The sequence below is a fragment of the Camelus bactrianus genome, chromosome 3, assembly GCF_048773025.1.
Source record: "Camelus bactrianus isolate YW-2024 breed Bactrian camel chromosome 3, ASM4877302v1, whole genome shotgun sequence".
Lineage (NCBI taxonomy): Eukaryota > Metazoa > Chordata > Mammalia > Artiodactyla > Camelidae > Camelus > Camelus bactrianus.
The window spans coordinates 55,811,901-55,838,780 of NC_133541.1; the positions used below are offsets into that span (position 1 = coordinate 55,811,901).

General features: G+C 38.1%; 1 protein-coding gene across 3 annotated transcripts in view; it reads right to left on the minus strand.

The window, feature by feature from the left end:
- Positions 1-26,599, minus strand: part of ACOT12 (acyl-CoA thioesterase 12) — a 41,845-nt gene extending 15,246 nt beyond the window's left edge. The window contains exons 1-12 of one of the 3 annotated variants that reach the window (XM_074360317.1): positions 26,280-26,599; positions 25,844-26,124; positions 19,038-19,107; positions 15,301-15,361; positions 11,979-12,080; positions 8,928-9,063; positions 4,772-4,928; positions 3,103-3,222; positions 2,098-2,248; positions 1,536-1,591; positions 1,240-1,303; positions 498-581 (exon numbers count right to left, since the gene is read on the minus strand). In XM_074360317.1, the coding sequence (XP_074216418.1) occupies positions 498-581; positions 1,240-1,303; positions 1,536-1,591; positions 2,098-2,248; positions 3,103-3,222; positions 4,772-4,928; positions 8,928-9,063; positions 11,979-12,080; positions 15,301-15,361; positions 19,038-19,107; positions 25,844-25,970 (1,128 nt within the window). In that variant the 5' untranslated portion in view covers positions 25,971-26,124; positions 26,280-26,599. The other 2 variants (XM_074360318.1, XM_010949233.3) reach the window with 2 other exon arrangements.
- Positions 26,600-26,880: the final 281 nt, after the last annotated feature.

The window sequence follows — 26,880 nt, forward strand, 5'->3', positions numbered from 1 at the left end:
GGAGACTGGTCCATGTGCTTGAAAAGAATGTGTAGCCTGCTGATTTTGGATGGAATGTTCTGTAGATATCTATTAAGTCAAAAAAGTCTAATGTGCCAGTGCCATTTAAGATCGCTGTTTAATTTATTGATTTTCTTTCTGGATAATCTGTCCATTGATGTAAGTGTGGTGGCACAGGTCCTGACCTGATCACTTCTCTTCTTCCTACCTGACTCTGTGTGGATCTTTCTTTACAGCCTTCACTGGTGTATAAGAATCTTTCTGCCAGTTTCCCATTTGTTTTCAGTGTGAATTGTTCCATGTGTTGATGTATTTTTGATGTGTTTGTGTGGGGAGGTAAGCTCAGAGTCTTCATATTCTGTCATCTTATTCTCCATTTTTTTTTCACTTTCTTAAAGCAGCATTACAAGCAGCAGAACCTCTACCACTATGACAAGTTTCATTTGTGATGGGCAGTGGGTTGTGATGGGTTGTGCATATACCTGGATGCCTCCTACCTTTTCCATAGCACTGGTAACCTCCCATCCACTCTTGGCTGCCATCTTTTTGAGAGCCTCCACATTGCCCTTACTCAAGGATACCTAAAATACAAATATTTGAAAAGCTATAAGTTCAACACATAGATATGTGATCAAGTATTTTCTGCTTAGAAAATGGGCACTGTTAGAGCTGAAGTGATGATGCTGAGGTTAGACTAAGCTACAGGTAACATAGTTTCTATCTCAAACTCTTAATTCAGAATTCAGACACAGTAATGTGAGGCCTGTATGCTTAGCATATTAGTATCATTATAATTTGTGTCCTGAACAAAGACAAGATTACCCTTAAGTATGATTTGTAATCTATAAGTAATAAGTAAACTTGGATTTCCCTTTACATTTTATGGTCAACAACATTAAAATGACCAATACTTGGTTGCTGTGTTATAAAATGCAAGCTGGTGGGCGTGTCATTCAGCACAAACCATGGTGAGATGTCAAATCTCAATATCCCATGCTGCTTGAATGCATTTGATGACAGAGCATCCAGAATCTGTAACTTGGGAATTGTACATATCATACAAACAAGACAATGAAGCAGTTGGCTGATAACCAGTTACTGATAGCTTGGGTTTGTTTTCTTTTGGGATGACCGGTTGCTATAATTCACCTTTTCATCTAACCTGTATAGGCACAACATGGTAGTCAGTTAAATGATGAGCGTTTTTACACAAACAACTCCAAATCATAAAACTGTCACCTGGTTGTCAATATTCCAGTGTTCGCAAAGTGGAACCTCTTCTTTGTGGGAAACAACATATTTTCTGGAAAAAAAGTTAAATGACAGTTTTCTTTCTTGCATTTAGCACACAGCAATAACTACACTTTATTCAACGATCAGGAAGAACAATTTTCAACACAGTAGCCTGTGGAGGAAAACATTAGACCTTCTCTTTAAAATATTATATGGGAATAGAGACCCAGAGAGGGCTCTTTGCTATGTAGCTTGTCAGATAAGGGAAGATTCCATAAAATCCTTACACCTAAGTCCCTTACCTGCTTAGGCGAATTCTCTTGCGAGCGATAGCTCCATGATACCGTCTAAAATCATCCTTAAATAAAAAACAAAGTAAAATGAAGAAATTTCTACTGTTTTAGTGCTACAATCCTTAAGCCTCTCTCCCTCCTAAGTCAATTGAAAAGTCTAATTGGGACAAGAAGCCTCTGCGTGAACTATCCTCAGGTCACAGTTGCATTAAGGCAACTTATTCCGAAAGACTTAATTCCAATGAATGTGGCGCAGCATAGAGAACTGGGTGTAAAGTGGGAGAATGGTTAGAAAGGGGATATGGAAGATGATATGCTTCCAATAGCAGCATGTGGCTGAGCAGAGGTGAGGTCTTCAGGGCCTCCATCATTCCAATAAATGATGAGAGTGATTTGGAAAAAGAAGAAAAAGCCCATGTTACTTTGTGACGTGGAAAAGAAAGAAAACCAGAGGGGAATAGCCACGGAGGTTGTTATCAGTGCAAGGAGAGAGTCTGGGTAGAGCTCTGTACCCACAGCTTCCCCCAGAATAAGTGGTCTGATTACTGAACCGCATGTGCTCATAACTGACCTCTGACACAGGCTTGATTCTGGGAAATGTGACCATTTCTTCCTTATCATCGACAGCGTTATAAATGAGAAAAGCACTGTTGATGTGACGGCCCCGGCCCTCAGACCACTCTTTGCAGTCGAAGGCCTCCACACGCACTCCCACTTCAACACTGCAGAAGGGTGACAAGGACAGTGGGCAGAGAACCTGACCATGCAAGGCATCTGCCCACTGCCCCACCACTTCCTCCAGGCAAGGAAGAGAATGACGGCCCTGCGTTGTTTCTTTGTCATCTGCCAATCTATGCAGGTGATAAAATCCATTTCATCAGGTCCATGGATCTGACGTGCAAGCCCCTAGGAGTACTTCCACATTACTTTCCCATGGCCAAGTGGGAAAAAGGCCAGTGGAACTTTATATACATTCATGAACATATGTTGGTAATAGGAGGCAGGAGTTTAAATTGTGCCAAAGTCAAGTTTTCTCTCCTAAAAACAATACCATAATTAAGAAGCATCAAACACTGAAGTTGGATAGGAAATACAGATGTTCCTTTTTACATTTAAAAAGAAAAAATACTAAATTAAAGCTTTTCGTTGTGTATCAAGAATAATAAAAATAACTGGGAAGTGGTTTGGTCTTCATGGTGTTAAATGACAGGTCCATCTTTAATTGACTGACTATACAGTAACCGGGACTCTTTTGAGAGTGAAAGGAAGAGTTAATAATTATGACAGTTGTAAACCAAGATCATCCTGGATCAAGTGGGACATACAGTCACCCTTATTATGAGATTAAAAGCCAACTTATGATAGTGTACTCAGTGTAAGGAGGCCTCAAGTGGAACAGAGGGTTAAAAAGTTTGTCTATGGATTTTGAAGATTAAGTGAAGTTTCAAAAAAATTAGAAGGAACTTGGCCACTTTAAAATAGTCCCTATACTCACGTCCAGATTGAAATAAAACGGAAAACATCACTTATGTGCAAGTTTGAATTCACTTATAGCAGCCTAAGAGACATGCTTTACCAGGTCTGAAATGTATTGTTGACAGTGGCATTGAAGACAAGGCGATCTCCAACTGTAGATGGTCCCCGGAACTTAAACATGTCCACAGACTTCAGGAGGGGATGCACTCGACACAGGCGGCTGATGAAACAAAGGGAAGGAGAGAGAGAGAACAAAGTGACTATTCTCCAAAATATTTTGAGAAACTGCTGCTTTGCTTAACGAATGCAATAGACCAGTGTTCCTGGTTCTTTCTAAATGAACACCGTTTTCAACTCAAGAGGGAAGTAAATAACTGGATTGTGTGTGTTGAGAAGGCCTCTGTACAATACCTGCAGATATCCTGGGAAATGCCATGTCCCTAAGCTGTGAGGTCTTTACCAAGATGCTGGAGCTTCTGTTCTTGTGTTGACAGTCCTGCTCTTGTTTTGTGCCCTGTGGAAGTGCCCCCGAAAAACAAACCACTGTCTTTTGTTCTGATTTGAGGGTTTTATTCCTCCTGACAGCTCATGACCACAGTCACAGGAAGCCGTGACTCCTAGGTTAGAGCAGGCAGGGAGAAGAGAACTGCCAGCAGGTGCCGTTCACATTTGTTCTTGGCTTCACTGTTACCTGAATTCATCCACAAATCAAAAGACTAATCTTTTCCCCACAGAAAAATTACCTGGGTTGTTGGACAAAAGCCTGAAAGGCTATAACGTAGCCTTTTTTTTTTTTTTTTACAAATTTTATAATTTTTGTGTGTGCAATCTTTTGAAACTCTATCAATGGTATTTAATCTCAGAAAGTTACTTCCATAATTTCTACATTTTAGATTCCCACTGTAGTCATTCAGGTACTCTAAAGAATTGTGCCAACAATAAGTGAACAGACTCTACTATAGTTAATTATATTGTAAGCCTTTACAGTACAACAGGTTCAAATGCTTTATTGTCATTAAGAATGAAATGCCATTTTAAAAATAAGCTCTTATATTTGTTCATAATTTATAGAAAGGATAATTACAGGTTTCTAATTATAGTCATAACTATAGACATATTAATAATAAAATAATAAAAAATGAACAATAATAAAAATAAAATTCTTTTAACTTTGAGAAAATAAAACCGTAACAATTTGGTTACAAAAATTGTCAGAAGGGTAGATCCTGTTCAAATGCATTTTCAGAATATACAATGTTCTTTGAAATTATCTACGTGGCTCCGTTAAGAATAAAGCAACCCTTTTGAAACTCAGGAGCATTAAAAGTACTTTTCCAAGTTTTTCACTCCTCTTATTTTTCAGTTAATCCTTTAGCCATAACAGTTCTAACCAGCACCTTCAGAGGTCAGATCTAATTATAAACTGCCTTTTAAAAATTCTGTAACTTGACTATTTTTAAGTGTAAAGGCTGTCTTCTGCATCTACTTTGTCATAACTATCATTACAAGAAGTTGCAGTGTCATAAGATCAACATGCATAATTCAGAATAAAGTATAAGAACTGTCATTTCATTTTCATTTTTGAACCAAGAATTTAAACATTCACCTTCAAACAAAAGGACTGAATAATTCTAAGGTAAATAGGAGAATGACTTATTTTCTCATTTTGATAGAAGGCAACACTGCCCTCTCCTTATTTCCTTGACTCGCCCTTTCAGTTCTCTCACCACTGGTCCCAAGATCACAAGCCAAAAGTCACAGCCAAGAACCTTGCAGAAATAGTAGCCACTGTCTCCATCCAAGCCATAATCTGGCCACCAAATGTATTTCCGTGATGGTTTGCATGGGGTGGGAGGACAAGTTCAATGCTCTGAACAGAGGTATCCCTCGTGGAAACCGTTCCTTCCTCTTCATCACAAATGGGATCTGAAAAGTGGATGTAAACAATGGTGGAGTTAACCGCAGAACCCGAGGCTACGGCCTTTCTTTCCCAGCAGCACACTCAGCTCACGAGACTTTTAGAAAAATGAGAATTACAAAATAATTGAAATTCTTGAGGGAATAAATAAGTTTTATTCTACAGAGTGACTTTCATCTGAATCGTGGATGTTTACAGTGAATTGGATAAGAGAACAGATCAGAAAGGGCCTTTTAGAGATTGTATTCCAATCTGTCCTACATGTCAAGCAGAAATTTGATTAAAAGAATGATTAAATTTAAATTTGGGTTGCTTCAGGTGGAGGAGGGGCAGGTCAGGGAAGGGAGGGGCAAAAAGAAATTTGGGGATTGATAGATAATGTCTTTATCTTGATTGTGGTGATGGTTTCATGGGTGTATACATGTCTCAAAACTTATCAAATTGTACACTATAAATATGGACCATTTATGATATGTCAGTAAAGTTATTAAAAAGAAAGGGATTTGAGCTATAAAGGGCCACAGACACTGGGAATCTGAAATAGCTTGCTGTAGTAGAAACTTCAGAATGGAAATGAGGCCTCCGTGGTCATTGTTTCGTAATGAATGTAGTCACAAACAGAAAAGACAATACATTGTACTTCTTAGTGTCTTTCTGCTTCTTTTGAATCATATCTACTTCATTCACTGACAAATTGGTTTTTACTCCCAACAATGAAGAAATCATTTACTCTGGCTGCAAAGCAGTAAAATGTATTCAGTTATACTTCCTGCATCATCAAGTGAATCACCAGCTAGGCTTAAATCTCATGTGCTACTGTTGAGGAGGTGGGGGGAGGAATTACAAATCAGGGGTCCCATCCTGGTTGTACTGTCAGAGGCAAAGCTGAGCTTGCATTGTAAGAGCCCAGATATGCCCAGCTGCTGTTGGTAACTGGAAATGGAGCCATTCTTGGCACAGTCACAGAAAAGTGAGCAGAGAAGTGTGGTTACAGAGAGTTTTAACTCTAATTTCCTAATGTTATTTTTCTATTTTTAATTAATTGATAGTCTTTTTTTTTTCTTTTTCTCCTCTTCATTCCACTGATCATTTCAGTCCCCTGCTTAAAAGCATGTCAGTAACTTCCCCTTGTCCTATTAGAAAAACCCAAATCATTCCCATGACCCCAAGACTAGATGGGTCTTCCTTGTGCGGCCTATGCCAACCTCTCTAGCCCCACCTAGTCTGATTGCTACTCGTACCCCTTCCTCCTCCATCATATTTTCTTTCAATCTCTCTCTCCCTTTGTTCCAGCCATAATGCCTTTTTTTCAGTTCCTGTAACTAAATGTTGTCTTCAGCATCAGGGCATTTGCACATGGTGCTCCCTCTGTCAGTAGCATTTCCACTGGCCACCACCACCACCTTCTTCCACTTACCTCCTATTCTTTCCTGGCCCATCTCAGTCACCACTTCCTAGGAAAGCCTTCCTTGACCTCCACAGCTAACCCCACAGTTATGAGCTATCACGTGTACTTTTCTTTCATGGTTATAGTTTTATGTTTATCTGTGTGATCTTTGATTATCTGACCCACTAGATCCTATGCTCCTCTGGGCAAGGACTGATTTTTTTTTTTTTATTATTCTAATATAATTCCAGAATGTGGGGGCTGAGTAAACATTTATTGAATGAATATTGAATGGATAAATTAACTTATCTTTACTGATTTATTCTGCATTCAAGTCCTTTCTATCAACAGAATATTTTTAGGTGACAAAATGATTGTACCGATTTATACTTCTGTCTCCTGTTTATTAGAGTTCCCACTGTTCCCCATTTTCACTTAAAAAGTATTGTGGACTCTTCAGTTTTTTCCAATTTTGTGAGTGTGAAATAGTATCTCCTGTTGGTTATAATTTGCACTTCTCTGATTAATAATGATGTCCAACACCTTTTTATATGTATATTAAACTTTCTTGTTACCTCTTAATGTCTATGTTGTTTGCTTCAATTGTTACTTCTCTCCATTCTTTTTCTCTTTTCTTTCTGGAACTTGGATTAGATGCTTGTTAGACTCCATTTTCTGTGTCTCCTAATCTCTCTTATATATGTCCCATTTCTTTGTCTACCCATTTAAATTCTAGGTAACTCCTTTAGATCTATTTTTCCAGTTTACTGCCGTATCTGCTGTTTAATTCACTCATTGAATTTTACAGAATGTAATAATTAAAATAATTAAATAATAAATAATAAAAACAATTATTATATATTCTTCCTGCATAGAAATTCTTTTTGCTTGTCAAATATTTTAAGTCATTTTCTTTTTCTGCATAATACTTTTTATACTCTTTTATATCTTAAACTATATTAATATTCTTACTTCAAATTCTTTATATGATAAATTCAATATCTGTATTCTTTGTGGACCTTATTCTATTGTCTAGTGCTGTGTCTGGGTTTTTGTGATTTTTGACAAGGAGCTCACATTCCTTGGATCTTTATTTGTGGGAATTCTTGAGGGCTGGGCTTAAAGTCACGTCTCCCCACAAAGGATTTGCATTTGTGGTTGCAGATCACCTGTGAGTACCTAACACAATACCATTTCACATTAAATTTCACTTGGTCTGTTTCAGACCAAACAAGTTATGTAAATTCTGACACCAAATCTGCATGAGAACACACTTATGATTGAATCCTTGAAGAGAAACAGTTTTTTTCCATCCTACCTAGGGCTAAGTGGAAAGCATCTCTACCAGGTGTTCTCTGAGGAGTGGGATTTTTCTACTTGACCCATTTTGGGGGAGTTGAGCTCCAGGTGTGGTTCTTTGATTCAACCTTCTACCTGGCTTTGTCTCCTGAGCCCTGGCAGGCCCATTAAAACAACAAACTCTAGACTTTCTAGCACTACAGGGTCCTCCTGAGCAAATGCCAACTCTTAATGTCTCCTTACACTGCTGCATTTGTGTTTCTAATCATTTGTGGACTTTAAAACTTTCTCTTATTTTTCTGCCTGCTGAGATGTGTTTGCAGAGATGTTTGTAAATATTTTATCCAGAAATTATAGGTTTTTCCAGACTCCAAGTCCACCATATTTCTGTAATCAGAATTGGACTGCTTCCTAAAGTGATCCTTAAAAAGCGTATGAAATCTTAAATCTCTTACAACTTTACTCTGTCTTTTTTTAAGTACTGATTTTGTTAGATAATGTTCTATAAACATCCAAAACTAGTATTTTTTAGGTTAATTTCTTACTCAAATGGTACTTTTTTTCAAAATAAATTAATATGAACTATCTCTAAAACATATTGTTAAATGAAAAAAAAAAGGTGCACCGTTGTCTGAATATTGTGTTACCAATATAAAATAAGAAATTAAGAGGGCCTTATAATGTGACAGACATTGTAAGACTCCAGTATAAGACAACTCCTCCTTTTTTGAGGGATAACTAAAGAAAAAGCTGCTTGATTCCTATGAAGACATACATGGCATACACTGACACAGGTAGAGGTGGGTACCAGGCAGGTCATGTGTACATAAGCATCAGCTGTGGCATGTATGCAGAGATATATTGAGTATAGAGGACATCAGTCCAGAAGCATGCCTGTTTACAGGTAGTTGCCAGTCAATGGGGGAAATAGGGCTTTCCCAGGTTTACAGACCAATTCAGGCTCACAGCTCTGGCTGTGAACCCATGTTAAGTACAGTAAACAAACCTCATCCTTTCTTCAGGCTTCCAAATAGGACATACTCATCTGGCAGTCAATTTCAATATTTGTACTTTGGATGCTCATCAAGTATTGTGTCATCATTCTGCTTGGACAGTTTTACATTCACCCCACATTTTCAGGTCAGGAAGTTTGACCTGAATTGAGGTTATTCCGTCTCTGGTTTTCTTTCTCATTACTGGAAAGGATCAACACAGCAGTAGAATATACATGCTTTTCAAGTGCACATGGAACATTCTTAGGATAGATCACGTGCTAGGCCATAGTCATATAATTAAAGTTCCTGTAAGTAGATTTACTGACCATCAAACTTGCCATTTTCCTTCATCAAGTTTTTAAAGGTATCTTCATGTTGTAATCGAACTTTCCTTCTTTCAGAAGCCAGATTATGTTCCACATGATCTTGTTCAGTTAGAAGTGTGATTGGTTTTAAATGAATCTGGAAAAAGAAAAACATGTATCTTTCATTGCCTTGTTCAATTATAAAAACACAGCGTGAATTTTGCAAAAACAAATGATATGTTATATTGTTTTCTAACTCAAAGTAAATAGAGCATTTATGGGTGCTTTCACACATTTTATTTGACTTAATTTTTTTCTTAAAATATTTTTTAAACTAAAAAAGAAATCAATGTAGGCATAATTATTTGTTCAAACAATAAGTTACATGCCTTAAAAAGCTTTCCAAATATTTTCTCTGATTTAAAAAATTTTCAACAAAACTATAAAATAAGAAATTCTTCAAATTAATGAATGAGGAAAGGGACTTTGACTCCACTAAAGTGTTATCTATCTTTTGCAAAATTAAGATATCAAAAGGAGAGAGTAAAGATGTTCTAGAGAAAGCTATCATGTACCTAGAGATATTCCCAACTTTGAAATTTCATCATATGATTCGGAAACATTAATAAGCAAACTGAAAGAATCAATATGTCAGAATAAGGCTCTAACTGACCTCCAAAAACCTGGAAGAATGATGCAACAGAACCAAGGGCTCAAGCTCCTCCAGAAATGCCTGAGTGCTGACCTGTGTATGTGAGTCACCTTGCAGCTGGACAGGGATAGCTCTGTGCTTATTTACAGGACGCGTAAAGGCTGCTGCTGACCCTTGACCAAGATAAGGATGAAATAGCTAATGATTTCTCATGCATGCTTAAAGTTAAACACCTCTGGACTACCTTGTGCAATCTGTTTAGCAATGTATAAACCAATAACTTGCACTGGTTTAACTAGTCACACAGCCTTATTTCAGTTGTGTGACCAGAGGGGTGTAAAAGACCTGGTAAACTAATGCCTTGGCGCTCTTATCTGCAGATGAAGTATACTTTGTGTGCCTGAAGAGGACCATAAGAGGACCCTGTGGCTGGAAGTCTTGGACCTCTCTGATGTTTGCTGTGCTTTCTTTCTCCTGCTGTGCCAGCTCCTTTAGCTTCAGTAAGGCCTCGTATGAGCGTACACTATGGAGTCTTGTGAGGCCTTCAGTAATCTCGCCTGTGCCATTTTTGAACTAGGCCTAGTTAATCATTGCTCATCTTGTCCTGGAATAAACTCACTTTGGACAGAGATCCAGGTAGGGCCTGTTGGTACAAACTAAACCACTGATTTTTTTCATGGCTCTTCTCATGATGTGCTACTGAACAAGAATGTTACTAACTAGAAAATACGTTAGTCTGGGAAAGGTGCTTTACAATAAAGATTATCTGAGCTTGTACCAATTATGGCAGCTCTTAAGGCACCTGACTTCCCAGAAACGCTTTTGGAAACAGTTCTTTAGACTCAGCAGAGACTGGACCACAGTATGACTATTACATTTTGGGGAGGGGGGTTGGTAATTAGGTTTATTTATTTGTTTTAGTGGAGGTACTGGGGATCGACCCCAGGACCTCATGTGTGCCAAGCATGCACTCTACCACTGAGATAAACCCTTCCCCCTTGACTATTATATTCTTATTTCATGACTCCCTGAAGCTGGAGCAAGAAGCCTGAAGCTGGAGGGGAAAAATGATGGCCCTCATTTTCTCCCCCATGTGAAGGAATAGCTTGGGTAGGTAGACTGCTTTCTGTCACTTGCTCTCTGATCTCAGAACTCTGCACCCTTCCCCATATTCTCCCATCCTCAAAAGTTTGGAGATTTAGGGGGGATTCCAGGAAAAAGAGAAGTTGGTAAGACCTGTCTCAATGTCTCAATGATTTTAGTGAACGCAGAATCCCTGGGATACTTTTTCAGAGTACAGATTCCAAGCTCCTATAAGAGTGACTAATTCAGTAGGTCTGAGATACAGCCCAGAAAGCTGCATTTTGTAATATAATAGTTGATACAAACTTCAATTTGAAAAATAATGCCTTTTGGGCAATGAGAATTTGCCTTGTGGCCTGTTTAATATCGGGCAGAAAGTGGGAAAAGTGTCCCAGTGTACAAAACTCCGCACCGTGGTAGGCCAACTCAGCCCCCGCCCATTCTGTGCCTCCTGGCCCAAATGAGCAGTAGCTAGCTGGTGAGTGCAGCCCTGTTGTCACCTCTTTTGGGCACAGAGGAAACACTGCTTTGTCCTGGCTCTGATGTTGTAGGCACTTCTGAGGAAGAACACTTTTCATAGTGAGAAGTACTTGTTACTTCAGAGTGGGGCTTGGAGAAGCCACTGTGTTCACTATGGAGCGATCCTTGGAATGAAATATTTAAGTTCTAAATTGAATTATTACATTTAAAAATACTTAGACTAAATGGGGACCCTCCTCTAGGCACCCTGACCCTAAAAAGAAAAGCCAAGAAATCATGAGTAAATTCCCAGCAGACTAGGGACGAGCTGCTGTGGGCCAATGGCCAGGCAAGCCTACTGGGCACCCACATCAGGCCAATGTATTTCTTTTTCAGGTGTTTTTACCCCATATGCCCTGAAGCCTATTTTTAAACTTCAGTAACTCGGCAACTTTGATATTCTTTCTTTAGGTATGAAAAAATGATTGGACCATAACAAGCAACTGCTAGCTAAATTGCTCTTGCTTTGAAAAAAAAATTTTAACTCAATTTTGAGTTATATAACCACAAAAGAAAAGAACTAAATCCCTAAGCAATATTTATGAGAAACTAATATGACCTTCAGATCATTTAAAACACAGTGGTTTTCTCTCTTTCACAAACTGGCAACATCTTTCATTTTCTTTAAGGTAGTTGATACTGTGATATTACCACATAAATACTGGTGAAAATGAAGATAAATATTGGTGAATAACAAGTCTTGGGAAAGCATACCTCATGGTAAAAAGAAATTTATTCCATAATAATTCTGCTGCTGATACTTATGTTAATTGTCCCCAAATAAACATACTAGATCCTTCTTCATACAGAAAATTTACCTTTTCTGTTCCAACTGGTTTGGTTACAAATGTAGAGAAAGCCACACTAACAAGTTTCTCAATGCCAGTGAACATGTCCTGTACTGTGACCTTGATGCTGATCTAAAATGGAAAGAAAAATAAATTCATTAATTTCCAGCCATCCAGACAACAGATGTGATTGTAGCATTCAGAATTCATTTACGTACTTCATCATTGTTTTATTTTTTGATGAAACCAGCATTTTAATTTACTTTTAAGTAATACTGTCTTTTCAATGATTCTCTGTAAAATAGGAAAAATCTTTTTCTAATTAAAGAAAAATATATATTTACCATGGAAAATTTGGTAAATATAAAAATAGATAAATTATAAAAATGAAAGTTGACTATCCAGAGTAAATATTATCAGTAATCTTATCACCTAGATTAATAAATACTAACCTTTTAGAAATTTTCTTCCAGTTTTATATATATATATGAAATGTATATATATGTATATTTGTATATACATTCACACACAAAAGATTATCATATTGTATTTACAGTTTTATAACTTAAAAAATTTTGGCATTATGTGATATGCACTTTCTAACCCCATTATTACTAAATATGTGTTTGAAAACAAGATATTAATGAATGCTTATTGCCCATCAGAGAGATGTACCATAACTTTTTTTAATCTTTAGTCTGAGTTTTATAACTACATTGACCTGGGCAGTGTGTTATTTGCATTCATGTTATTTGCAGCTTTGTTTCCTCTTACAGGAGTTTTATTTTTCAGGAATAGCAAGAAGGTGGCTGAGACACTTCATGGTGATGCGGTGGTGGACTAGATTTCCCCATGTGAAGAGCTCTGAAGCTCACTCTGATCCTTGTGATCACAATTCTGTAAAAGTGTAGGTAAGCTCAGGAACATCCCCTAGATAAATAATACTACCTTCTTAAAACAGTGGGCAACCTTGGGCATCTTAGTTCAGCACTGTGTTACCAATGATAAAGAATACATCATGTACAAAAATAATCAACATTCCACGATTCACTTAACTTAAAAAAGTAAACTAGTATTTGCATGGTAAACATAAGTTAACTAGGTAGTGATTAACCAAATTTAAACTTTCCATTCTCAACCCCCAACAACTCTCAACCCTACATAGCTTTCCACTTTCAGAAATAGGCAAATGAAAAATAAAATAAGACAACTAACAGTAAAAAAAAAAAGTAGCAATTCTGGAGAATTAAAACAAGTTCCGAACATTGTCTTCTATCAGAACAGTTAACTTCGTTATGTTTGATGACCAAATGTCTCAAAAACATAGCAGGGGAAATTTCACTTTGTGTCATGACAGAATGGGTCAGATTGGAATTCCATCCTGTGCAAACAACAAGAAAACTGGTCCAAGTATAGAAAGGAACTATTTTCACACACAGGACAGCAGGCAACACAGACCTGTGATCTCCGAGGAAAGGGAGATAAATGAGGGGAGCACTTGCATTTCCTGGGCTCTCAACTTGAAGGTAATTCCTAGACTATGACCAAGGAAGGGAAACTGACTCTTACTGAATTGAGGAGCCAGAAATCAAGGAGATCAAGGCAGCTGAGATTATCCCAGAGAGGAGGGAGCTACAAAAGGAAAGACTTCTGGATATATGCATATTGTTCCCATTGGGTGTTGGGTTTGATACCAGTTTGAGCACGTGTAGGGGATAAAATCTCAAAAGGCCAGACAAGAACAACTTCTGAGGAAGAAACAATTACTGTAATGTAAACAGTTCCAAGAGCTCACAGAGAGCTAGGAGTCTTTGGTGTTCCCTCCAGCCAGACCCCACTGAATACACAACACATTCACTGAGACCTCAGAAGACCACATCTTGGAAGAGGGACTAAATTAGCTCTAAATGGGGCTAGCATTTACTTTTCTTAGGTCAGAAGTCTGTGCTTGCAAGCTCCCTGGGTTCTTTTCTTTTTTTAGTTTCTGGTCAAACTTCCTTTGGAAATTCTAGCTGGTCTCAGGGTATAAGAGGAAAAGGAGAAAAGAAAGGGAACTTTTATCTATGCATGGGCTAAATATAAAGGAGAGTTCTATCTCTCAGGAGAGAGGCCAAGCCCAGAGGCTATTGTGTGGCAAAGGTCAAGAGCCCCAGTGTTGAGAAATCAGGATCCAAAGGCACCATCACAACTGACACTGGCAGAGCTCATTTTATCCACAGGTTTTTATTGCCTTTCTGATTTCTTCAAGGATTTTGTATTCTGTTATATACATACTGGAGGAAAGTGACTAAATTAGGGTAAAGCCATCACCATAAGTGTAGTTACTGCCAAAATAGTTCTGTTATGGGTGGATTTGTGTTCCTCACCAAATCTGGCACCTCAGAATGTGACCTTATTTGAAAATAGGGTGTAGTTAGTTAAGATGAAGTCATATTGGAGTAGGATGGGCCCCTAATCCAGAATGACTGATGTCCTTACAAAAAGGGGAAATTTGGAGACACACACACACACACACACACACACTCTACCATGTGCAGGTGAAGCCTGAGATTGGGGTGATGCGGCAGAAGCCATGATTGCCAGCAAATCACCAGAGGTTAGGAAGGAAGATGTGGGCAGATTCTCTCCCATAGTCCTTGGAAGGAACCAACCCTACTGACACCTTGATTTAGGACTGCTAGCCTCCAGAGCAGTGAGACCATAAACTTCTGTTGTTTAATGCATCTAATCTGTGAAACTTTGTAATAGTAGCCCTAAGAAACAAATATAAGTCCCTACCTGTCATTTTTGCCCAGAGATCAAAGGGACTGCTACTGACCAACCTAGAAGTTGCAACAGGGGACCCAGTAACTCCTCTGCTGCTAATTTAACCTGGATGGAGACTTCAGAAGCCCCTGAGAATGTTGTACTCATAACTATGGTAAAAAAAAGAAAACCAGGTAGAGGAAGAAGAAAAATCTAAACTTCTCCTCTGCCTTTTAAAAACTAGTTAATTATGAGGCTAGTCTTCATTAAGGGTGAGGAGATGGAGAATAATAATGGAGTCAGAATAATTAAGAAATAAAACCCATACCTAGCAAAGAACCAGAAGAGTGCCCTTTTCCTTTGTACGTTTACTTTCTGTGCATACTTCTATGTGAAGATAGTGCATCACATTTAATTTTAGTAGCAGGGTTGACTGGGAAACACAGGTTCCTTATTATTCACTTGTGAACCTGACTACAGATTCAGGGGCCTTCTGAAATTCAGAATCTCATGATCTCCAAATTCTTCCAGGCCTCCTTGTCTGCCTTCTGTAAACAATGAAAAGATGATCACTAACAGGCAGAAGAAAGAAAAGGGAGCCTCTTACCTCCATGCTTGTGCTGAACGCTCTAGTAACTTTCGCTTTGATGGTTATTACTTGTCCAACTCTAGTGAAAAAAACAAACAGCTCGGTAATCCCAGCACATCTCATTTCCGATGTGAAGATTCACTTAAACACATGTGCCACAGAGTAGTTCTACCTTATCATGCCGATAATGTTCATGCATGAAAAACAGGTTAATGATAACAGAACAAGACAGAGCTATAAAACAGATAACCGATCATTGTAAACCACACATATATTGCTGACTACCTCTATTTTAAACAGAAGAGGGACTTTGGAATGACTTCCAAATCTGCAGCAGATACTTTGTATCACAGCTGTTTCCTTCAGAGAAGTTAAACATACAGGCAAGCCTATACAATTGATATTTTTTAAATGTTTGTTAACAAACAAATGGATAAACATACAAGCAAGCAAGGAAACAAATTGATCAGCTTCATTAAGCTACATGAGCCCTCAATGCTGCTAGATGATCCATTCATTCCTCATTATTGCTGGAACTCTGGTCACGTAACCTGAAGTTGTTTCAAAGCCTTTGGGTTCAGGCCCCTCAGTCACCTCTAATTCCTTCCCTTCACTTTAGCGGAAGATAAGGGTCTACCCAATATAAGCTTCCTCAGTTTTTCTGCCTTACTTTCGGAGTTGAACTGTATTCTCACTGTACTTCTCTTCTCTCATCTGTTTCAGAGGAAGAAAGATAGATCTCTTCCAGATCTCTCTCTTTACCTGTGCCCTTGGTCCCACCCCCTGTTATCTCTCCTCTACCATGGCCCAGCTTAGGCAGCTCTTTTGTACCCTCAATTGCTGTCCCTTCCCTGACTCCTTATCAAGCTATGAAAATGTTGAAGGCTTTTCCTTCCTAAAAATCTTTCAAGTTTATTCTTTCTCAAGATTTTTTCCCCTCCTCTACATATTCCTCTGTATTCAAACTTCCTAAAATAATCTTTTCTTTTTCAAACTCACACATTTAACGAATGTTTACTGAGTTACAACTAGTCCTGGCATTAAGCTAAGACCTCAGGATACAGTGATTAATATGACAAGGTTGCTGACATCAAGGAGACAGGTCTTCACTTTTGACACCAGAATGTAGACAGACGAAGTGCAATGCTATGAAATTTTTTGAAAAGAAGAAAGGATCGAGTATTACAAAGGCACCCAGAAGTGACTCGTTTGGAAAGTCAGGGAAGGAGTCATAGAAGAGGTAACATTTGAGATGCATCTTCAAAGATTAGGATTTTTGTCCAATGTAGAAGTCTGGGGGTTTCGCCTCCCATTCATTTTTTAGCCACTCAAATCTAGCTGTTGCCTCCATGTCTTACTTGTGATCTCTCCAGAGTCACTTCCGAGCAGCTAAGATCAAGGTCTTTTCTCATTTAACAGCATCAGTCAGCCTTTTTCTTCAGGAAACTTTCTCTTCCCTTGATTTCCAAAACACTGTTCTCTCTTCATTCTCAGTTTCCTTCACTGATTTCCCTTCCTTAGTTCATCCCTTAAATGGCGAGAGCCCCCAAATTTAAGTTCTTTGTTCTAGTCTCTTCTCATTTCACCTTCTTCCTGAAAGACCTCATTCTCTTCCACGATCCTGTCATCTTTATAGAGATGATTCTCAAATCTACATCTTCAGCCTGAACCTCATTCTTGAAACTCAGGGCCACATTTTCAGACTTCTCTCAGCAGGTTCAGCTCATAGTTATGGAGGCTCTACCAGGCTGAGTGTTAGCTGCTTCCACACGCATTACCTAATTTAACTTAATCCCCACACTAAGCATGTGTAAACCGTAACCAGTTTTCTTTTTTCCTTAAATTTGTTCCTCCTAGAATTCCTAGCTCTGTTTGGTAAAGTTTCTAGCAGAGATTTACAGTAATAGCATGAGGCAGAGTGTGAGCAGTGAGAGAAGAACTGGGCATCTCACTGGACAAGAATACTTAGGGTTTGAAACTGGTGGCAAATACCCCACCTTGAGAACCATCCCAGACTGGAAACAGATGATCTTCTCTCTCCCTTTTTCGTATAAGTTATATTTATGTCTTTAAGGATTAAGACATTCAGAAAGAAAAAAAGAGTACAAACATAAAATCAAAGAAATTAAGTAAAACCATATAATCCTAGTTTAAACAGTTATTAATATAAACTCTTTAAAAAAACACAATTCATAATTCCGTCCACTGAAAAGACATAGAAATAATGACCAATCCTGTATCAATGAGCACCTTCCCTGCCCAGATTATGCGTTCTACTACTTACCATTTCTTTTGAAAAAAATTTCTAAGTTTGTGTGAGAAAATGTAACAGATGAGCCCAGCTTGTCACAGCAGAAAGCAAAGGAATTATTAAAGACTTCTAACTTTGGGGTTATATCCAAAGGTCTTAGGAACCAAACTGAAGAAGCTCCCACTGTCCAAAGATGGGGTATTTTGAGCATCCATAAGAATAATCACATCAAAATTGAAATGCATCAAATATGTTAAAATCCATGGGCTCATAATGATACTAAATAAAGGAAAAGAATTAAGTCTGTTTTTCCCCAAACTTTGCCTCAGATTAGCCAAGTAATTAGTGAGATAAATAGTCTTTCTACACAAATATTCAGAAAGTAAATGAAGAAATGATAGAATTAGCATATTATCGTTTTATCAGAATCTAATGAAATAATGGTTCTAGATAATGATCATTAGGTGTTATATGCTCTTGAAAGGAACTGGTTTTTATCAAAAATCAAACTTTCATCAGATCAATTTTTAGATATAACTATCAGTTTACAAGAAATACAAAGGACAGAAGAACATGTTAAATAGGGATATGGTGAGCAAATATAAAACATGGTAAACTCTGTATGAAAAATGACCAGGCTTCTTTGAAAAATAAATTGCAAGAGAAAAGAAGAAAGGGAAAATTTTTATGTTAAAGTCATATCAGTCATATTGGATCCTGATTCAATAAACCAGTTGTTTAAATTAAAACAACATTTTTTGAGATCATTGGCATGATAGTTCTTGTAAATGGTTTCGTGATTATGTTATTATGTTTCCTAAAAGAGCCCTTATCTTTTAGAAATATATACTGAAACATTCACAGATGATATCTGGAATTTTCTTCAGAATAATCCAGGTGTGTGTGGGAGTATGGAGGGGAACTGATAACACAGTAGTAGTAGTGTCCTTTGGTTGTTTACTGTCGTACTTAGGTGTTGGTTCCTTGGAGTTACGTGATGCTGTTCTACTTTTGTATGTGGTTGAAAGATTGTGTATCTTGAAATTTAGAGATAGTAAAACACATATAAAATGTTTTTATAAATTAACAAGCATAAAATGTTTTTGTAATTTATTATCTCTACTCAGATGGGTTAATGTTTACCCAACAACCTAATGATGAAATTCACCATCATAGAGATACTATTATCATTAACTATTCTTCTAGTAGAGGAAGGAGCCATTAAGAATCAGCTTTTAGAAATCCTGCTATGCTTTATACGAGAATGCATCTAATGCTAAGAGCTATTTCTCAACAAAATCAGGACTAAATTTACACTTGAGTATTTACTAAAAGTAGGTTCTGCTGCTATTAGTTCTACTGATTTGCGTTGGGTCAAATGTTATTTGTTTTATTAACAAATTGGATCACTGACTCTAAATTAGTAAGCTTACGTGCCACAAATACATGTTGCAAATGAACCAAAAAGCCCAGGAGAAAGCTATGATAAAGCAATGCCACTTACCTAGCTGTCTCCTCAAATTGTATATCATCCACTGAGGCTGTAACACAGGAAACCCCAGCATGTTTTTCAGCTTCAAAAAATAGATAAAAATGGGCTGCATTAGTAGTTAAGTTTAAATATTTCAGCATGTGGGAAAAGGTATAAAACAAGTAGATTTATTCTAGTAACTCATCCTCTCATTCAGTATACTGTGCCCACACTTCTGGATGAGCTGTAATGGTAACAGTTCCTTTGCGCAGGAAGTTATTTTTCTACTGCATGGAAGTGACTGTACTGTCTCCTAAGTTTTAACTTACACTGTCTTTGATTTGAAATTCAACACCAACATCCAGGATATCTGGCTATTTAAATAGCAACTTAAGTAAGTTGGTGCCAACTTGAAATATTTTGTAAGGTTCTACCCTTCTTTTGTTTAAAAAACTGCATCAAAACTGTATCTGTTATCCCACATAACCAGTAGCTGAGTATATACCACTTAACTAACGTAAGCACTGAACAGTATGGAAGAACCCAAGATCATACCTGAAATCAGAGAGGAACTTCTCTGGGCATCAGAGAAACAGAGGTGGGCTCAGAGTAGGTATTTAATCAATATTTATTATTTATTACTACAAAATTCACACAAAATTCACAATGCATTAATTATGCTGGAGGAGGGAATTATTGAGTAGGGTAAGAGAGGTTAGAGAGGAGTCCAGTTATTTCCATGTTCCCCATCCGCATCTGTTGAGTTTTTTTGTTTGTTTGTTTGTTTTGATTATTGACTTACTGTATGTAAAAATATCAGAATTTATTCCGTTCAGGAAAAATTCTGACATGTGCTTTTTCCAGAATGTGATTCTGAGGAGCAATCAATTAAAACCCAAGCAGACTGCATTGGCTTTTCCTTTTTAATTTTGGAGACTTCACTCCTGGTGCCACATTATGAAAAAGAGACAGTGAGCTATACAAAATTTGTATTCTTTGTGTATAGTGGACTAGTGTAACTGAAATATATATTAATTGATAGTCCCAGGTAAAGAGATGTGAGGAAATACTCCAGAGAGTGAGTACTTAAAACATTCCTCTCTATGATCTAATTCTGGAGAAAATTGGATATTCTGGTTTTATTAGTTAGAAATAACTGTTCTTCCAAATATGCACGTAACATAAACTGAGCTACCAGAAAACTAACCATAGTGGAACTCTGTGTGTGAGTAATGGAGCGGGGAGGGTAGTCTTCCCATCTGTAAAGTTCTGTGAGAGGAAGAGAATGTAAAAGTATCAGACTCTAGAAATACTCAAGTTGGGCTTAGTTTAATTCAGTGTATCAAGCATTTGTTAAATTCCCACTGATTGCCAGACACTGAGCTGACTCTAACCTATCTTTTAATGAGTCCACTCAGTGACAGAGATCTAGCCATAGTCAGAGCCCTTTTACAGCTTAAGTTTTCTAGAGAACTATTGAGACCCTTGCAAATACATGCTGTAAAATTTGACTAATGGGTATCTAATAGGCATTCATTCTGGTTACCTGGCATAAGGGAATGAGATTCTGAGTTTATTAAACTATTATTGTTAATAAAGTATTACCATGTACACCAACATGAGTTACCAATTTTGAATGATTTAAATGATAAAGTGCAAAAACGAATAAAAGACTAAATTTTTACTGTATATTTTGGGTGTCTATTATGTATATATAGTACTATACTAGACTGCATTAGGGATCATAAAGAAACATAATCATAATCATAATAATTATTTATTAAGAATTTATTATTGGCCTGACACTGAGCTAAGTATTTATGCATATCAATTGCATGAGGTTGATACTATTACTGGTTCTGTTTTACAAATGGGGAAATTTAGGCTTAGAAAGATCAAATACATTATTGTAAATAGTGATTTTGACTATATAAGCAATAGGAACTTTGAGAAAAGAGAAGACCAAGGCATGCTCCCTAGAGGAGAGCTTGAGTGAGCATAGGCTTCAGGGGTTCAGGAGCCATGCTTTATGTTAAAGACTTTTTCAAGGGCCATTAAATTAAAATAGAAAAAATACAAATGTGGGGAACCAACATTGGGCCACAATTTTTACCTGCAATGTGATTATTTTCTTTTTACAAGTGTAACAGGTATGAATTCAACAGGACCAGCTTGTTGTGCTTTTTGATTTTGATCGTCCTCCATGCAGTATGCCAGTAAAAGTGGAGAAACCCTAAAGCTATTTCTGATTTCCTCAGGAGAATCAGAGAATCTGAGGAACAGTAGCTAAGTGGACGCAATCCAGGTATGATGGCCGACAAAAATGGTGGTGCCTCCATTCCTTCCTTCCTTCAGCTAATGTTGACTGAACACCTGTGCTATGCCAGCCTCTATGTAAGATGCTGGAAATATAAAACAGCCACTATCTCTGTTCTCATGGAGTCTGGTGGAGGAGCCAGAGATTGATTAAATGAAAACACAGTAACAAAATGAGTAAGTGCTCTGAAGGAAATACGGGTTTTATGAGGACCTGTCATTGAAGAAGCACACCTACGTGGGATGTCAGGGAAGGCATCCACTTGGAGGGATGTTTGAACTGAGATCTGAAGGATGAGAAGGAGTGTTGTGGAGGAGGGAGCTGAGGGAGGGGGCCATGCTGGGCAGAAGGAACAGTGACTACAGAGGTTCTGAAGAAGGTTCTTATGGCTAAAATGGAGAAAGCAAGAAAGGAGAGTAGGGAAGAGAAGGTTGGGGATAGACCATGCACAGGGCCTCAAAGCTCTTGGTTGACAATTTTATAATACTTAGTGTTAAAGATATTGTTTCACCATCTTTTGGCCTGATGGCACTGTTTCTGATGAGGTTAGTGGCTACTTCTAATTGCCATTCTCCTATGTATCATGTAGTATGTTTTCTCTAACTGCTTTCAAGATTTTCCCTTCATCATGGTTTTACTATGATGTACCTATGTGTGATCTCCTTTGCTGTTCTGTGATCTTCTTGAATCAGTAAATGTATGTCTTTTTATCATATTGGGGAAGTTTCAGCCATTATTTTTTTCAAATATTTGTTTTTGCCCCATACTTTTTCTCATCTCCTATGGGACTCCAATTATAAAAAGTATGTTATACCTTTCAATATTATTTTCATAAATCTCAGACACTTTGTTCATTTTAAAAATTAATTTTTTCCCTCTGTTCTTCAGATTGGATAATTTCTATTGATCTATCTTTATGTTTAATGACTCTTTTCTCTGTCTTCTCCTTTCTTCTGTTAATCCTATCCAGGGAATTTTTAATTTCAGATACTGAAGTTTTCAGTTTTGGAATTTCCATTGGGTTATTATTTTTATGGTCTCTGTTTCTCTGCTGAGATTTATTATATTTTCATTCATTATTATATTTTTCATTATGTTCTTGAGCAGAGTTATAATAGCTGCTTTAAAATCCTTGAGGCTTAATTCCAGCATTTGTGTCATCTAGGGATTGGTCTCCATTGATAGTCTTTTAAGAATGAGCCATGCTTTCCTGTTTCCTTGTATACCAAGTAATTTTGGATTGTATCCTAGCGATTGTGAGGGATACATTGTAGAAAATATAGGTTCTTATATGATCCTCTGAAGAGTATTGTTTTGTTTTTCACTTAGGTATTTAAGCTAAACTCACACTATAAAACTCTGTCTCACTAGAGGTAGGACCAGCCTTTTTCGTTTCTTTTGGCCTTAGCTAGGAAGTTGGGAGTCTGTCCTATTATACATGACTCAGATGTCACCAGAGATTTGAGCAAAGACTGTGGGTATATTTTAGGGCTGCCTCTCTGACTCTCTGATTTCTTCAGTCTTCCTCCTCACATTCCAGTAGCTGTATTTCCCCCAAATCTTCTTACTCTTCAAATCAGCAAGTCTGTCTTAATTTCCATTAGATTAAGCTGGGAGCACACTGGGCTCTTTCTTTAGGCTTAAAATTATATATATATTTTATATATATATAAAATTATATATATATATATTTAAAAAAAAAATATATATATATATATATATTTTAAAAAGTCAAAGTTAGCTAGTACCATTCTGTTCCTTCAAGTGTTGATTTCCAAGTGTTCTTAAGCCTGCTTTTGTTCACATTTCAGTTGCCTTAAGTAGCTTTTATTCTTTGTTTTTCTCAGAGTTTATAGTTGTTATTCATGGGAGAGCTTTTCTGATAGAGATACCATGCTGAAAGAGAGATCCTTATAACCCTTGGTAAGGAAGACAGTGGAGAAAGATGAACAGAACATGTGACATGATCAGATAAGCAGCTTCAGAAAGCACTTTAGATGCAGTGTGGAGAGGAGGCCAGAATGAATGGAGAAGACCAGTTTGGAAACCACTGCTGAAATCCACATGAAAGATGATGGTATCCTGGACTAGTGGTGGCAGTTGGAGGCGTACAAAGTGGTTGTGTTTGAATGATTGCTTTAAGTCACATTGTTAAGACTTGGTTCATGGATTAGATATGTGGAGGGAGAAGCAAGGTGAGGATCTAGGATGGATGACTCCTAGATTTTTTACTTGCATAAATGGATGGATTGGGTGCCATTCCTGAGAGAATGAACCCTGGAAAAGATTCACAAATGAAATAGAGAAGGAAATGTGAGCCTGGGATATTTCAAAATAAGAAATGGATATGGAGGGTAGAGAATGACCCATAGATGGCTCTAGGATTAAGGGACTAGAAGAATAATGGGGCCTAAGTGACAGAAGTGAGATCTAATGATCTAATGCCAAAATGATAGTGATGTGTTTAATCTTTCTTTAAATATTGAGAAGGGATTTTGCAATATAGAACTACCTGGTGGTCATGGAAGTGCCTTGGGGCCATGACCGTGGTCATTATTTATCATAGTAATGTGCCTGTACAGAAGTGCTGGTCAATGAGGAACTCTGGTTGGGAAAATGCCAGAAAACCCAGTTTTGGGATTAATTCCTATTGTATAAAATAAAATACCATGGTGGAGCATTTCTCTGCCTAATACACCTTGGCTAAATAATGTCCTCTGCTTATGTGGAGGTTTTTCTTACCGTGAAGTGTTTAACACATGCCTTAGCCATGTTTCCAAACCACTTTATCATAAAGGTTTCTTTAATTTTGTATTGTTAGTAATATAACTATTAAGATCCAGAGTAATTGGTTATCAACTGAATCCTTCTATGGTCTGAATTTCCAAAGGTAAAACCATAGAAATTTTTATGACAATTGCAGGAGGGCAACTGTTTCTCCATTATAGGACAGAAGCACAAAATGAGGTAACTTTAAAAGTCACTTCAGAATTTACATAATGAAATCAGTTACCTTGGCAATAGGCATCATTATTATTAGCAACCTCAAAATTTTCTATACTTGTTTGTCTTACATGCGAATGAATTTTATATTCATGTCTCCATTATTATATGTTATTATAACTGATCTCAAATCCTGATAAAAACTGTTAAGACAGAAATCAAAGAGACCTGTCAACAAACAGAAAACAGACTGGCATCGGCTATATGACTGAATTCTGCCCGTGGTTAATACACGGGGGATTAGAAACTTTATGAACACTCATTGAGGAAAGCAGGGTTTTGTAATCATCTGAGTTTTACTTTTGTCCTCTATAAAGTAAGAGTCCTAACATACATGATCTAAAGCTCCTTCCAGCTTTAGTACTTCATCTAATGTATTTTACTTAAAATGTACATTTGCTAAGTCTAGTAAGTGCCTTATGCAATGCCTGGCTTCCTTTTAGAAATGAGATTCCAACTTCTAGATCTGTTCATCCAGCTACCCATCCATATAATCAGGAGGTTTTTATTTCATACTTTCTGAGAGCACTGGAGAACCAGCTTTAGTTACATGCTAATTGGCCAGGCAGGAAATAAAAGGTGAACATTTTAATACACAAAATAATTATGGATTGTGCTGAGTGGTGTAAAGGAAGTCAGAAAGAGTTTTGTGATAAAAGTAATGAAAGGGTGCCAATGTAAAACAGGTGGTCAAGAAAGACTGCTCTCTAGAAATGATATTTAAGTGGAGATGGAATAGATGGAAAGGGCCCAGAGAAGAGTGTAAAGGCAAAAAGAAAAGCAAGTGCAAAGGTCCTGTGCAGAGACTACATGAGGGCGTGGAAGGCAACAAATTGAGTGCAGAAGCAGTTACAAGAATGAGTGATTAAACCAGACATTAAAGAGATTTGCAGAAATGTAAACCAGTATCTTTTCTCTAATAATACCACTTCTACATTTTTGTTCTTGTTGAAAATAGTTGTTTTTCAATAAAAATATGTAATGGATTTTTGTTCTGTTCAAATGAATTATTATTATTATTTTTTAAATTCGCATATGGTAAATACAGGGAAAAAAAGAACCTACATAAAAGCTCTCCAGGAGCCTTACTTATTTAATGGGGTAAAGGAGTCCTAAGACTAAAAGGTTTGAGAAGCACTGGTCTAGGTCAATCCCTGTGTTGGGTGAACAATCTCAGTCATTACGTACTAGCCGCACAGGGTTTAAAACTGTGTAAATGCCTTCCTCTCGCTCCTTCTCCCTCTTCACGATCCCTGATCCTGGCTTGGCGCGGGCTAGAACCCCAAGCGTCGGCTTCCGCACTGGGCTGGGTTATCCCGCACCGGTCATCCTGGAACTTTCCACATCCCGACCTCTGCCATCCCGCATCCCCACATCCTAGCTGGCTTCCTAGCTCCCAGATACCACCCGCCGTACCCCACCCCAGCCCGCCCCGACACATACGCCGGACCCCCTTCAGGGCTTTCACATTCCGGACCCCTGGCACCCCGGGTCTGCACTCCCCTTCCAGCCCCACTACCTGCCAGGCAGGCGGTGGCGTCGATCCACTTGAGCAGCTGTCCGGCGCTAAGTTCGCCGCGCGGGTTGGAGTGCGCGGGCTGGATGGCCTGGCTCATGCGCACCTCTCCAGGCGCCGACCCCTCCATGACGGATCGAGAGTGCGAAGCCCCGGGGCAAGGGCGCCTGGCCTCTGCCCGGGCCACCACCGGGCCCGCCCTTGCTCCAAAGGGCACTGGCGCCCCGCCGCCCGACCCGGCCGCGCATCCCGCGCCCTGCTGGCCGCTTGGGCTGCTCGGTGCACTGGGAGGTGAGATTTAAGGGGCCAGGGACATCGTGAGGAGGGCGAAAGGGAACTCTCTTCTGTCTCAGAAGAAGCTGCATCTGGGGCGATCGAGGTTGGCATAGCTGGGAACAGCCCGGGGTTTCCACCTGTGAAGGGGGATAGCAGTACTTACCTCAGAGGACTGCAGAGAATTAAATGAGATAATGTAGGAAACTCACAGTGTGGGCTTGGCTAAGGTGCTGTAGGTGTTTGCCAAGTAAGTGAATAGTGAGATTATTATCCGTTTGAAGAATTGACAGGCGGTGGGGAGTTAATAATTAATTGGTTGAATGCTGTCCAGAGAATGCAGATCTTTTGCTTTAGAAGTTGATTTTTTAGAGTATTTGACTTTTCTTTCTTTCTGGCTGTTAACTCCTAAGTAGGGTGGGTACTCACTCCTCCCCCCTCAGCTCAAAATCCACCTTCTGATTCTTAGGATATTATAATGGTTCCAAAAACCACTGTTATTCATCACTTTGTTATGTAACTACCTCCACCCACAACTGCCAAACAAACCAAAAAAAAAAAAAAAAAAAAAAAAGAAAAGAAAAAGTGCTGATATTTGCAGGTACATCAGTCACCCAACAAGGGAAGGCTTTAACCTAGAGAATTTACAATTAGAAACTCATTTAAAATTGAGCCCAGCAAATCCCGAGAGAATTTCTTTATGACAGACTGACTCTAGAACATTAAATGAGAGTTTGCGTTGTTAAACTTAGCACATAAAAGCTGTT